This window comes from Camelus dromedarius, chromosome 11 (assembly GCF_036321535.1).
Source record: "Camelus dromedarius isolate mCamDro1 chromosome 11, mCamDro1.pat, whole genome shotgun sequence".
NCBI classification, from domain to species: domain Eukaryota; kingdom Metazoa; phylum Chordata; class Mammalia; order Artiodactyla; family Camelidae; genus Camelus; species Camelus dromedarius.
Genome location: NC_087446.1, coordinates 2,843,361 through 2,858,201, shown reverse-complemented (window position 1 = coordinate 2,858,201; position 14,841 = coordinate 2,843,361). Strand labels below are relative to the sequence as shown.

Sequence of the window (14,841 nt, the reverse complement as noted above, 5' to 3'; positions counted from 1 at the left end):
GGGAGGTGGTGTCCCCCATGGTTCTGATTTGCATTTCCCTAATGAGCCGAGATGCTGAGCATCCTTCCATGTGCCTGTTAACGGTCTGTCTCTCTTCTTTGGAAAAATGTCCATCAGGCCCTTTGCCCATTTTTAAATCAGGGTGTTTGTTTCTCTGCTGCTGAGCTGCTGGACTTCCTTCCGTATTCTGGACAGTAACCTCTTATCAGACACAGGATTTGAGAATATTTCGTGGCAGCTTTTAAGTGTGATCATTTCTTAGCACCTGCAAGGTACGAAGTGGCAAGAAAAAGGTTTCCCAAGCCACAGCCCAGGCTGAATTCTGTTTTTCCAACCCTTCACTCACAGGATGACATGGGGCGGAGTCAGGAGGTTTCCGGGCAATGACCAACCCCCTCTCCCTATTTCAGTTGGGGAACGGAGGTCCAGAGAGAGCCACCCTGACCAGTGTCAGCAGCCAGCACGAGGGCATGCAACCCAGGCGTCCTAACCAGGGAAAGCTCACACTCTGCAACACCGGAGACGGGGCGCAACACACGCAAGACCGCTGCTGGGACCGGGACCGGGGCCGGGCTGCACGGCAGCGGAACGACTGCACTGTGAAAACGGGCTTCAAATGTCAACTCACCGATAAAAGTTTACTGCCCTGCAAGAACGCTCTTATCTCCAAACGCTAACACAGCACATGACTTTATTTAACTAGGTGCTGTTCGTTTACTTTAACCAAGTATCATTTAGATTAGATATTTTAGAGATTCAAAAAAGTTTTTTTTTAAAAGTTATGGAACTGGCAGTAAAAACAAACTATTAGAAAAATTTTGATTGATAGATTTTTCAGGAGAGAGAGGGCGGGAAAGCAGACAGGCAGGCAGGCAGGCGGGCAGGGCTCCCTGGTCAGCAGAATCTGTGCTCTTGGAGCTAGAAGGCCCCTCGAGGGCTTATCAGATGGCTGCTCAGTGTGAACTCCTCCTCAGTGTCCCCTCCCGCTCTGGTCTGACCACCGCACTGGCTCTGGTTCCTCCCTACACCTGGTGCACACCAGTCCTGCACTCCAGTTTCCTATGACACAGCTCCACCACAGAAGACCCCACAGAGACTCAGGAACAGCTACCCAGGACCCCCTTCTTCCCCACTCTGCTCACCCAGGGTGGGGGTGGGGTCAGCAAAGGGCTGAGGGCTCCCATGGAATCAGGCAGGATACAAACATGACCCACAGCCCTCCTGTTCTGGGCGATGTGGTCACTGGCAGTGAGTGTCCATCTTTGAAATCCCCAGACCTGTGCCCCAGGGGCTGCTCCCCCTCCCAGGGCTCAGCCACTGGCCGAAGGTGGGCATCGGAGGGGAGGGGCAGCAGAGTGTTTAGAGCCCTCATAAAGCAGGGGCTGGGTCTGCCCCCCCCCCCCCACACACACACACACACGAGCTGGCCAGCCTCAGTCTCTTCACTGTGAAATGGGTAGTCCTCGCGATGCCGGTGCAATGATGCGGGCAGACCCCAGGCGCACGCCTGAGAAGCGGGAGGCACACAAACCAGCGCGGTGCGGCGGCCGCGCTCTCATGGGACCACCCCCGACGCGCTATCTGGCTCTGAGGCCAGCCTCCCCCGCAGGCCCTCCCGGTGTGCGGAGGCCAGGGACTGACCCCCTGACCGCGAAGCCACAGCAGGAGGGGGGCAGTTCAGAGAGGGGCCCACAACCCCTCAGTTCCCCAAGGCCAGCACAAGGCACAGAGGGACCCCAGAGTGTCCACGCTTTCAGCAGAAACATGACAGGGGCGGGGCGGGGCAGCGGCTCCCACAAGATTCACGGAGAAAGCACACCAGCTTAGGTCACCTTCACGCAAGGCGCCCGACAGAGAAGGACGTGGAAAGGTGACCACAAAGCCAGTCCCAGCAGCCAGCTGCCCGCTGCCAAGACACTGTGTAGCTGACCTTGTGACGTCCCCAGTCGACCCCATGAGCCAAGGGCCGGCATGATGCCCCTTCGACGGGGGCCACTGTCCCCCGTGGGCTCCCGAGCCCCTGAACAAGGCCCCCAGCTCCGAGGGACCCTCTGTGTTGGCCCACGTGCTCCCTATCATGACAGCAAAGGTTAACACCCTGTGATGGGGTGGCTGGAAGGAAAGACTATTCTACATAATCTGCTGTTAAAAGTAGTTGCTTAAATCTGTGTGTTTAAGAAAAAGCCTTGGACGTCAAGACAAGAGACACTCAGCAGGTGGGGAAAACGATAAAGCCTGGTGCTGGGCCTTTCCCAGCTTCGGAACGTTCATGCCCGAAAGGGTGAGCTGATTAGCCAGGCAGCCCCCCGTTCTCACCTGAAGCAGAAGCATGAGAATCCATACATTCAGGAATTTTCCTGAAAAAAGTCCATTTCTTTCACCCAGGGCTTTTAAACCCCCCAGCCGAGCACGAGAAGCTGAGAGGGGCAGTTGGGGGTGTCCTGCCTCTGCACCGCCGCCCCTCAAATGAAGGCAGGGGAGCCACCCTTGGCCTGGGAGCATGACCCCCGCCCCCGCACCTCTCTGGACCACTCTATAAATAGCCACAGATGTGCTGAGCACCCACTGTGCGCAAGGCCCCAGGCCCACAGGGCAAAGCAGAGGAGAAAGGCACCATTGTCCCCCATGAACCATACACATGTTCCCTCTGACTGTCACCACCCGGGACCCCAACCCTTCCTTGTTTCCTCAGGTTACCCCGGTTACCCTTCCAAAACAAACGTGCAGAAGGGAAGAGGGTTATTTACTGTCCCCTCCTCCACCCAACGTTCAGGGAGAGCTCTTGCATGAACTTAGGTGTTCAGGTTACAGGACAAAAAGAAGAAAACCGCAAACTATTTCCCTCAAGGCTGAGAGCTGAAAAGAATCAAGCCAAACTTAGGAATATTTTCCATACTCTCTGCCCCACATGATAAAATCTACTTTTGTTTGCATCCAAGTGCTGGCAGAGATGGAGGCCCCATGGCCCTGAGCCACACTACATGCCCCAGGGAGGGGAGGCAGACTTGGCTACTAGGGCCTTGGCACCCACCATCACACCCACCATCCACCATCACAGCCACCATCACACCCACCATCCACCATCACACCCACCATCACACCCACCATCCACCATCACACCCACCATCACACCCACCATCCACCACCACACCCATCATCACACCCACCATCACATCTACCTGCTTCCTTAACAGGTTTCTGCTCTCAAGTGTCAAAATGGGCAGGTGTGTGCATCAGCCCAGACCAACGCGTACTCTCAGTGGTGACACCAGGCCCTGGATAGAGTTTTGGCATCCCCAACACCAGTCACTTTTTCAGATGTGATTTCAACACCACCCCTCCTTCTGAGGGGGATTTTTTCCAAGATTAAAAAAAAAATCAGCTCCATGTCACCCTAGTTGGTAGGGGGAGGGGGGCCCAAGCAGAGACCCAACGTTACCAAGTAGCCAGTGCTGAGAGGGGAGCCCCAGTCCTCCCTCATGAGTCCAGGTCCCCTTGGCCTTCAGCCCCTGCCCATCCTCCCCTGCCCCTGCTCCTCCATCACAGGCCCCGTGACTCAAAAAGAAGCCGACGCTGCCGTCCCCGCCCCATTCCTGCTGCTCCGTCTACACCCCGGCCACAACAGTCACTCAACTGCCACTGAGGCTTATCCCCCTGTCCAGTGCTCCCCAAAGGTGCCAGTGCCACCATCATAGCCACCTGAACACCTGCACAAGCAGGTAGAGCCACAGGGCGGGCCAGGATGTTGTGCACCTTAACTGGTCCACTCCCTGGGCCCTCATCTCAGCCCACGTCCCCACGGCCATCCAGCCTTCCCTCTGAACCTCACCCACGCCTGGCGACCCAGTCCTCTGCTCCTCAAGCCCCCCACCACCCCGGTCTCATGGAGACTACCAAGGACCTCCCCTTGGCTAACCCAAGTCCCATCTCTGTCCTGAGGCTCCCTGAACTCCAGAAGGCATCTGCCACCAGTGACCCCCTTCAGGCTCTCACTCTCTCAGTCCCTAGGGCCCCAAACCCTCGGTTTTTTCCCTCCTACGGGTGGTCATTCTGGCCTCAGCTCTCATGAAGAGCCCTACTCAGGCCACGGCTCCTCCAGGCTGCACCTGAGCCCCATCCCCACCATAGGTGTCCCCTGCCCGAGTGCCCTTACACCCCTGCAGACGGGTCACTGACCACCCTCAGCCATGATGGCCTCTCTGTCACCCTCGAGGCCAAGCTCACCACCTCCGGCTGTGACCCCAGCTGGTCTCTCCTGCTCAGACCTGCATGTCCAACCATCTTCACGACAATGTCAAAGGGGCCCAGCCACCCGGGGTCCAAAGCAGCCTTGTGGTCCTCCCTTGGTGCACGCGCCTCCTCATCCCATCCTCAGCTACATGCTCCCAAAAGCACAGCCTGAGAGCACACGGCTTGGGAGAGGCTCAGATCCCAGCGCTTCCACCACAAGCCAGGTTCCCCCACCAGGTGGGTGGAGCCTCTGGGACCCTGGTTTGCTCCTCAAGGAGTTGATACTGTTCATTGACGGGGCCGCTGCAGGAGCAGACCCAGTGCTCAGACAGGTGGCTCGGGGTCGGGGGAGTTCCCAGCACGAGGAGCACGTTGGCTGACGGACCCCATCCTCACCTCCCTAACCCCTCCATTCACCCACGCTCCACTGCCACCCCGAGCAGGACCAAGCCCCACTTCGGACCTTTCTTCCACCCTCCATGCTCACCCGAGAGCCCTCTTCCCATCAGCAGCCCAGGCTTCAGTCAAAAGGCACCACTCAGCCCCAAACCTCCCCAAAAGTCAGCCCTCTCCAGGCGGGGGGAGAGGGCTTCCGCCACACCTGGTCCCCCGGCCAGGAAGACCTGTCACACATTGGCCCGGGGGCGTCCCCATGCCCACCCTCTCCCGCACCTCCATCCCCCTGAATCTGGTTCCCTGTTTATCCCATTGTCCCCACCCAACATTTGAAAGGACAGGGGCCACAGGGCCTGGCACATAGTAGGTCTGGCACACAATAGGTGCTCACTAAACAAACACTCCATTGTTTCTGAAAGTACGTTGGCAAGTGATTACCTCCAAGTTACTGAAGCCCTGAGACAGTTAACCAGCTTCTCAAAGTACCTACCTCTCCCGGGGCAGATTATGTCACTGGAGAATCCAGCCTGACAACTGACGTGGTTTAAGCTGGTCTGATCCTTTTCCAGCCCGTGGGATTCAGAAAAAAAAACAATGCATGCATTCCGACGCGGCCCAGTACAATGCCCGTCCTCCAACTTCCTTGTTGGCAAGCGTCTATTTCAAAGTCCCTACGATATCCTGCATTTAACTCAGCAAACACTTTATAAAACTTTATCAAGCAAGCCCCGACGACTTTATCCCAGCGCCTCCCGACCAAAGTAAACGGGTAAAGGTGACTCAATCTTGTGTTTCACGAAGTTTCAGTATTTTCTGACATGTCTGAATGACTCATCGCCCAAGCATTTTCACCCCACCAGCGCTGCTTATCCCACATCCACAGGTCCGCACGCCCACAAGCACAGGGTCGCTTTCCAACGCCGCGTTCTGGGATGGGCAGTTCGCAGCTCGACAGCCTCAGGCACACACACACGTTCAAGCCGAGTTTAAAACGTCCGCGTTATTATAAGACCAACATCTAGAAGGACTAACCAGCGGGCTCCACACGCGACAGTCCCATCGGGTTGCTACCCATGCGGCTTTGAAAAACGCAAACATGGCTGTTACCAACGTTCAGAGGGCAAAGCCCCAGCACAGAATTTTAAACCTCGTTCAAAAACCGTCGCGTATAAAACGAACGTCTTGTGTCGCTGGATGTCATCCAAAAATGGCAGCTATTTGAATGGGACTATATTCAGAATCCAAAAAATTTCAGGAGAGGGGAGGGGATAGCTCAGTGGCCAAGCGTGTGCTTAGCAAGCACAAGGTCCTGGGTTCAATCCCCAGTGCCTCCATTAAATAAATAAATATATATATATGAACCTCATCACCTCCCCCCACAAAAAAAACTTCAGTGTTTTGTCCTCAGTGGGCCACATCAAGCCATCAACCCTCTCTGCTCACAGTCGAAAGATTACAGTAAAACCCCCAGCCAGGCAAAGGGAACGGCTCTCCTGAGTACGTCCATCGCGGGTACCACCACGCCCCCCCACCCCCATCCTGGCTTGGCTCCCACAAAACCTAGTGGACCACTGGGCTTTTCTTTATAGCACCTCCGGGGCAGTAATAACGCACTGGAGGCTGCAGGGTTTGGCTGTAAACCCGCGGAAGCCAGTAACACTTCACTGAAAACAGCACATGAGTTTGAAACCACAGCCTTCCCCACTGTTACTTTTAAAAAACCTAAGACTCCCACTCTGGTTAATTCAAAGGTTGAGCTTTTTGTGTCATTCTGTTTCTGCACACAGCCTTGCTGTTGGGAATTACAGATTTTATAGTTTACAGTAATTCTTCCCTTTGAAGCATTAAACAGTTGCCAAATGGTCTGAGGGTGGCGAAGGGGCCCAAGGTGCCTACCTCACACCGCAGCAAGGAGTCAGCGCCGGAGCAATCCAGCTCAGGCACTAATTCCTCAAAACTTTTCTCTCAGATAAGAGAGGGGAGTGTGAAGGGTTGGCTGTTTTGTTTTGCTTGGATCACGGCTGGATGCCTGGCGCTCCTGCTCGGGCTGTGTGACCCTGAGGAAGTGACTTAACACTCCTGAGCCTCAGTCTGTTCATCTGTACAGTGGGCAGCTTCACCTCCCAGGTACCAGAGGAGTAAGTGACAGTGTAGGTCAAAGAGTTTACAAAACTGCTGTCCAGTCAGAACCCAGTAAAAGGGTATCGTCATCATCTGGGACGGTGGACCCAAGAGGCCCAGTGCCTGATTTACACGAGCGTGTGTCACACAGGATTCAGAGCCCAGAGCCAGCTCACTGAGACAATTACATAGCGCGGCGCCCCCAACCCACCTTCAACTGTGGGCCCGGCCACCAGGTAGGCAAGACAGCCCTCGGTAACTAACCTCTTTTGAATAACAACCATCCTAAATCCTTCATCCAGCGGGGGGGCGGGGGGGGGGGGGGGCGGGCAGCCCACATTCCTGATGCTTCAGACACACGAAGCATCCCTGCCCCCAACCTGCACCCGTTCCCACGAGCACCACACACATCCCTTGCAGAGTCGAAACCCGAAGACGCGGCCAAGCCGTGTGTATAATGGCTAAACATGTCACTACGCTTCATCTCACAGATAACACAGGACAGGGAAAAAAACAGAAAACGCAAATGGGAATTTGTGAGTCTTTTTTTTAACCTGTCATCGCTCAGCATACCCATAACCCCGGTTAACACTCCTCCTTAAGGGCAGTTCCGTACTCTCCACGCATATTCTCAACTTCACAAAACCCACAACAGTCACCTACAGGTAGGTTCTGCCGCCAAAATCAATGTGGCAGGATTACATCACTTCAGAGCTGGACCTGTAATTCCAGATTTTATAAGTAAGCAACTGGAACCTGTTTGCCAGCCATTCCTTGTATGTCAAGAATTACAGCCAAATGTGGAAGTAAAATAAATCAGAGTAGCTTTTTGATTCTTCCACGGCTTCCATGGATGTCTTGTGTTATAATAATTTAAACAGCTCATCTGAAATATGAACTCAGCCCACAGCTCCGAGCCTTTCTTGGTGACAGTTTGGTCCCCTGGTTAAGGTCACCTGCCTGCAGGAGCCCTCAGGGGTCTCTTTACTGCTCCCCAAACCCCTCATCCCCATCAAATCCTTTTCTCTCTTCTGTGTCTTCTAATTTCCACCCTTCTGTCTGTCTCCGTCTCTGGCCCCACAGCCCCGCCTGGCACAGGAGGGTCAGCAGAATGGACCAACTCTTGACGGCCTGCGTTTGGCTGGCTGAACTGAGACGCCCTCCCTCTCCGGCTCATCTCCAGCCCCGGAGCCCGCAAGCAGGGTTCCCACACTGGCTCCACCACCAACTGGGCAGGCCTCTAAGTAACGCCAAATTACAAGCCCAGGTCCAGGAGCAAAAACCAAGATCAAACGAGGCTACGCTTTCAAAGAGCTCCCACCCGGGCGAGCACGCGTAAGCCTGACTGTTATTATCTGGAGGAGACAGAGAAGAGACACAAAGAGAAAAACTCCAGCCGTATTACAGGGTGACTCAGGGACCTATCCAGCAATTTCCAGCGGTCCCACCCGGGAACTAATTGGCACATGGAGCGGACAGTGACCTTTGATCTTTCCAGACAGGCGTGTGGCTGACTACAGAGCACCACCAAGCAAACCAGACAACTCAGATAAGCCCGGAGACCAGGTGTTAATAGCAAAACCAGCTACGGCCCTCCGGAAAGCCCAGGAGGCCCTGGTCTTGAACTTGAAGAAACCCGGGCCTGCTCCCAGCACAGATGCTGAGGTCAGCAGTGCCTCGCCCCTCCTACTCCCTTGGCTCAGGTGGGGAGCACGTCTCCAGCTAGCGGTACCCAACCATCCAACCGGAGGCCACAAGTCCCCGAAGAGCTGCCCGGGCCCTGCACAGATGTGCCCCAGCACGCCAGGCAGGCTCCTGGCAGGTCCCTGCAGCTCTCCAGGTGGCCCAGCGGGAGCCCCCACGGCCACTCACCCGAAACAGACACCTCCATCAGCGCCTCCAGCGGCCGGTTGTTGTCCAGGTCACGGCTGAGCTGCAGCTCGCCCGTGGCGGGGTCCAGCAGCAGCAGCTGGAGCTCGTTGCCCTGCAGGAAGGTGTAGTTGAGGCTGTCGGAGAGATCAGGATCATGGGCCGGGATGCGGCCGATGACGCCGGTGGGGAAGCTGTTGGACTTATTGGTGACATAGTTGTTGAAGAGGATCTGGAAGTCCGGCAGCACGGGCGGGTTGTCGTTCTGGTCCAGGAGGCGGACGCGCACTGTGGCCCGGCTCACCAGCGGGGCCGACGTGGCCTGCACCACCAGCACGTACTCCTGCCGGACCTCAAAGTCCAGCTCGACCAGGGCACGCAGGTCCCCACTCAGCAAGTCCAGCTGGAAGACCTCAGGCGCATTGCCTTCCACAATCTGATACATGATCTGGGCGTTGGGGCCTTCGTCGGGATCGCTGGCTCGAATCTTGGCCACCACAGACCCCACCGGGCTGTTCTCCTCCACAAACAGCTCCAGCTCGTCCCTCTCAAACACTGGAGGGTTGTCATTGATGTCCAAGACGGTCACCTGGATTTCCACCGAGGCACTGAGGGTCACCGGGCTACCCCGGTCCACAGCCAGGGCCCGAAGGTTGTACACGGCCACGTTCTCTCGGTCCAGCCGGCGCTGGGTGCGGATCACGCCGGACGTGGGCTCAATGTAGAAGTCCCCATCGCCATCGTCCCCACCCTGGAAGGTGTACAGTAGGCGGCCATTGGGGCCCGAGTCCCGATCCGTGGCCGAGACCTGGAGGACGCTGGTTGATGGGGGAGCATCCTCAAAGACGGAGCCCTGGTAGAAATCCCGCAGGAACCGGGGTGCATTGTCGTTGGCGTCCAGGATGAGGATCTCCAGGGAGGTGGTGTCAGATTTCTGAGGGATGCCATTGTCCCGAGCGGTGATGGCCAGCGTGTAGGCGGCCTGGTCCTCATAGTCCAGCTCTGTCATGGTGTAGATGGTGCCAGAGTCCAGGTCGATGCGGAACTGTGGCACAGGGTCCTCCAGCACATAGGTGATGCGTGCGTTCTCCCCCGTGTCCTCGTCGGTGGCACTGATGGTGGCGATGGAGGTGCCCACCGGCCGGTCCTCGCTGACGCTCACCGTATAGTGGGAGCTCTGGAAGACCGGCCGGTGGGTGTTGGCGTCAGTGACGTTGATGAAGACTTGCGCGGTGTGCGAGCGCATGCCGTCCGATGCGGTTACCGCCAGCACGTACTGCCGCTCCTGCTTGTAGTCCAGCGGCAGCGCCAGGGTGATGAGGCCGCCGCCGCTCTGGCTGCTGAGGGCGAAGCGGTTCCGGGTGTTGCCGCCAGTGAGTTGGTAGGTGATCACACTGTTAGCATCTCGGTCGAGGGCCCGCAGGGTCAGCACGCTGCTCCCCACAGCTGCGTCCTCGTTCAGACGCAGCTCGTATACGGGCTGCGTGAACATGGGGTCGTTGTCATTCACGTCCAGCACCGTGATGGACACGCTGGCCGAGGAGCTCATGGGCGGAGAGCCGTGGTCCACCGCCTCCACCCCGAAGCTGTACTGCTCCACCTCCTCGCGGTCCAACTCCGCGCACACGGTGATCCAGCCCGAGCTGTTGTGGATCTGGAAAGGGAAGTCCGCAGCCGGGCCGGGGTCTTGGGACCCTGCACTGCCACTTCCCACGGAGGCTGAGCCAGTGTCCACCAGGCGGTAGCGCAGACGCGCGTTCTCACCTGCGTCTGCGTCCACCGCCTGAATGTGCAGCACCGAGTAACCCAGAGGCACGTTCTCCAGCACGGCTGCCTGAAAGGGGCTGCTCACGAATATGGGGGCGTTGTCGTTCACGTCCAGCACCTGCACCGAGACCAGCCCCGAGGAATTGATGAGCGGAGGCCGGCCCCCATCCTGGGCCTTGATGCGCAGCGTGTACTCCCGGATGGCCTCAAAGTCCAGCGGGTTGATCACGTCCAGGCTGCCGCTCAGCGAATGCAGGTAGAACTGCCCCTTCAGGTTCCCGCTGATGATACTATAGTGTATGGCTGCGTTCTGGCCCTGGTCCCGATCCGTGGCCTGCACTCGCAGCACTGGCGTGTTGACCGCCACATCCTCGGGCACCTGGACCACGTAGCGCTTCTCGCTGAACTGGGGGTAGTTGTCGTTCTCGTCCTCCACCACGATGTGCACGGTGGCGGTGGCACTGAGAGGGCCTGGGTTGCGGCCCTGGTCGTTGGCCTCCACCAGCAGCTGGTAGGCGGCCTCTTCTTCCCGGTCCACCACCGCCCGGGTGCGCACCACGCCTGTGCGCTCATCAATCTCGAAAACGCCGCCCGCACCCTCCAGCAGGCGGTAGCGCATATTGGCATTGGAGGGCGCGTCGCCGTCGGTGGCGCGAATGGTCAGCACCTCGTAGCCCACTTCGAGGTTCTCGCGCACGCGCTCGCGGTACTCAGACTGCTCGAAGACAGGACCGTGGTCGTTGGTGTCGCTGACTGTGACGGTGAGGTAGGTGGCGGCCGAGCGCCGCGGCGAGCCGTGGTCCACAGCGCTCACCTTGAGAACATGCGTGTCCTTGGTCTCGCGGTCCAGTGCACGGGCGGTGCTCACCAACCCCGTGTCAGAGTCGATGAGAAAATAGCCATTGGAGCGCTCGTCGAACAGCGCCTCCATCTGGTAGCTAAGGCGCCCCGCCTCCCCCTCGTCAGGGTCGTGCGCGCGCAGCTCGATGACCTCCGTGCCCGCCGGCTGGTTCTCGGGCACCGACACCTGGTAGCTGGGCAGCTGGAACTGCGGGCTAGTGCTGCCGCCAGCGCCCCGCCGGGCCCGCCGCGCCGCCCCTGCCCTGGCCCCAGGCAGACTTGGCGACGACGGCGACAGCGATGGCGAGGGTGTCCCCGAGGACGCCTCCAGCTCCAGCTCCACCCAGATGGTGCCGGTCGCGCGCCGCAGGGCACATAGCAGGCGGAGGCGGGCCGAGCCACCAGGCGGCAGGCAGACAGGGCGGCGTGGGCAACGGGACGGGAGGCGCGGCGGGCAGCTGCAGGCGGGGAACGTGGTCAGGGCCGCGAGCGCCGAGTGCAGCGTGTCCCCGCCGCCGCCTCCGGGGGTCGGGAAGCAGAGCAACGCGCCGGGGCCGGGCACCGTGAGCACAGCCCGCGCACGCAACTCCGCGCCGAGAGCCCGCCCGCGCGGAGGTCGGGCGCCGCAACCGGGACCGTGCGCGCGTGCCCGCAGGCGGAGGCTCAGAGCGGTTTGGGAGCCACGGGCCACCAAGCGGACATGCAGCGGCAGCGGACGCCCCGCCAGGCGCGCACAGCCCCGGGGCCCCGCGCCGGGCCCGCGCCGCCGCCCCGCCAGCCGCCCGTCGCGGCTCACGTCCAGCAGTTCCCGCAGCGCCCGGGGCGTGCGCGCCGCGTCCAGCGCATAGGTCCATCCGGGCCCGAGGGCAAAGGCGCGGGCCCCACCGGGCACGCGTAGCTCCCAGGCGGCAGCTCGAAGCCCCAGTACCGGTAGGGCGGCGGCCGCAGCCAGGAGTAGCAGCGCGGGCAGCACGGGCGGCGGCGGCGGCGGCGCCATGGCCCGGAGCCCGAGCCCGAGCCGGGCGCCCGAGCACAATCCATGCACCCGGCGCGGCTCCGCATCCACCCGGCGTTGCCGGGGGGCGGCTCCCGCGCGCCCGGTGCCGGGCCCTCCGGAAGGCTCGCGCCCCGCCTCCCCGGGGGCCCTGGCGGGGACACCGGGGACCGGGCTCCCGGTCTCCCCTGCAGCTTCCACTTCGAGAGCACTTTGCGAAAGTTTTCGAAGTAGGTTTCAAGATGGCTCCTCCGCGCGTCCCGAGAGGGCGCTGCGCATCAACCTGCGGCGGTGGCGGCTTTCGGTGGCTCCAGGTGGCTCCCGCGCGGGATCGGCCGGGCGGCGTGGGAAGCGGGACGGGCCTGGAGCGGGACGAGGGCTGCGCTCCCGGAGCGGGTTGGGCCGCTCCGCGCCGCTCAGACCCCGGCGGCCGGCTGCAGCCTGGGCGGTGCGCTCTGCCCGCGCCCCCAGCGCCCGCGCTCTCCCCGCCCCCGGCCCAGCCCGGCCCCGCCCCCGGCCCCGCTGCGTATTGTTCAGCCCCGGGGGGAGCTGGCCTGGAGGTGCGCGCCGGGAGGATCGCTATGGAGACGCGGGGGCGCAGCCGTGGCGGGGGCCCGGGGCTGGGCCCACTCCCCTGAGGCCTCCCCACCAGGCCTCCCTTGGGGGCGGAGCCCAGGGAGCCGGGCTGGGCGAAGGCCGGCTGGGGGGGCTCGGTGCGGCTACTACCAGTGGGGCGGTGGCTCCACTCGTCTGGTGCTGAGCGCAGCCAAAGCCCCCCACCTCACCCCACCCCGGCCAACACTGATTCGCAGAGACCGCCTCCCCGGCCTCCGCTCTAGTTAGAGCCAGGAGGAGAGGGAGGGGTGCGGAGGTGCCGGGAAGGGGACCGGGTCTCCCCTCGGCTGCTGCTGGGGGCGATTACACATTTACAGCAAAAATGCCGGAGGCTGAGGTGCTTTATCCGACAAAACTTCCCTGGACTTTGAAACCCTATAGGCAACTAACCAGATTCGGGTCCCACTTGGTTTAAAACGAACTTTTAAACGAAAAGAAAAACAGGCCGGTTGACACTTGGAACTTGAATCGGGGACGGCGGAAACGAGCTCGTCTCCCGCGTGTGCCGCCCTCCCGAGCGCTCAGTTCGTGGACGCGCCGTCCCGGCCCGGGGCCTCCCCGCTAGCTTCTGCCGAAGCGCGGCGGCGGGGAGCATTGGCCCTGCAGGCGGCGTGGGGCGGGGAACCACCTGAGTGCGGGGTGGGGGTGGGGTCTTAGAACTGTACGACAGCACCCCTTCTCCGTCCCCCACCCGATCTCCTGCAGGGAACAGATCGGGGTGGCGCTTAACTAAGCAACACCTGCCCCACGTCCTGCGGGGCACAGCCTTTGTGTATGGTGGGGGCTGTTACTACAGCAAGACACTCGTCCTCCGGCGGGGCTTTAGGACTCTGCCACCACGGGGTGAGGAGATGCACTTGTTCTCCGTAGAGCTCTGGGTGCCAGAACCCACTCCAGCTCCTCGGCCTCCCGCGGGTCGGGGACAGTTGGGGGCGGAGCAGAGTCCCTCCTTCCGACAAGGCCCCTCCTAGTCCCAGCAGCGATAGAGGTGGGAACTGTTGCGCACTTTGCTAGAGCGGGTTTTTCTGACAAGGGAGACGGCGGCTGCATTTCTGAGCTGAGCGCAAATAGGTGTGGAGCTGGGTCACAAGAAATGAACAACTTGAGGGGAGGGTATAGCTCAGTGGTAGAGCACGTGCTTAGTATGCACGAGGTCCTGGGTTCAATCCCCAGTGCCTCCGTTAAAAAGAAATAAATAAGTAAACCTAATCTCCCCCCCCAAGGAAAAAAACAACAAAAAGAAAGGTGGAAGTAAACTCAGCCAATATTACTTAAACAATGTCTTCGGGCTGAAGCCAAATATGAGCATTCTCTCCCCATTAGCAAAGACTTGAAGTTGTTGTTATTGACGGAAAAGATAGATTTGCTTCGGAACCTTTTAACCTGGGAGTTTCCGCTGGCAAGCCCTGTAGGGAAATGTGTGTGGAGAGAGGGGAGGAGGGAGAAGAGTCCATCCCTTCACCGTGACCGTCCAGGCCCTCCCCTGACTGCCCTTCGTTTTTCTGGGGAGGGTCAGAGGGCAGGGAGGACCCTCCCCCTCCCAGCCTCCCAGTGGAAAGCTCCCAGCCAGAGTGAAGGGGACCCACACTGGAGAACCTCTGGGGTGCTTGTTTCGCAAGAAGACTTTAAATAGGGTGGGTTGGGCTTAAATCAACAAAGGGTTCCATCGCACTGCACTCGGTTTTTGAAAATTCAAACGCAGCGAGTGAGTCTGGGTGTGCCAAGCTTTCCTGGAATAAGATGCCTGCCCGCCGCAAGGTAAACCGCGTCCTGGTCCCAGAGACCGGGAGGGGGCCCAGGGACGGGCCTCGCTAACCGGGCGTCCAGCAAAAGGCTCAGACACACCTGATGGTTCCATCCACACGCAGGTCGGGAGCAGGCCGCCCCACCACGCTGTTTAGAAAGCACACCGGCAGAGGGAAGATTAAGAAAAGCAAGGAGATGATGTGAATGTGGTCAGGAGGAGGCTGGGGAGAGGGGGATACCCGCTCTAGACCTGCAGGTTAGCG

At 59.8% G+C, this 14,841-nt stretch overlaps 1 protein-coding gene and 1 non-coding gene across 2 annotated transcripts in view; one reads left to right on the top strand and one right to left on the bottom strand.

The window, feature by feature from the left end:
* Nucleotides 1-12,677, bottom strand: part of CELSR1 (cadherin EGF LAG seven-pass G-type receptor 1) — a 133,735-nt gene extending 121,058 nt beyond the window's left edge. The window contains exon 1 of the mRNA XM_031463458.2: nt 8,620-12,677. Coding sequence (XP_031319318.2) covers nt 8,620-12,220 — 3,601 coding nt within the window. The 5' untranslated portion in view covers nt 12,221-12,677. The remainder of the gene's footprint in view (nt 1-8,619) is intronic.
* A 1,263-nt stretch (nt 12,678-13,940) lies between these two features.
* On the top strand, nt 13,941-14,013 carry TRNAT-AGU (transfer RNA threonine (anticodon AGU)). Its single transcript has one exon. It is a non-coding gene; the product is annotated as a tRNA-Thr (tRNA).
* Nucleotides 14,014-14,841: the final 828 nt, after the last annotated feature.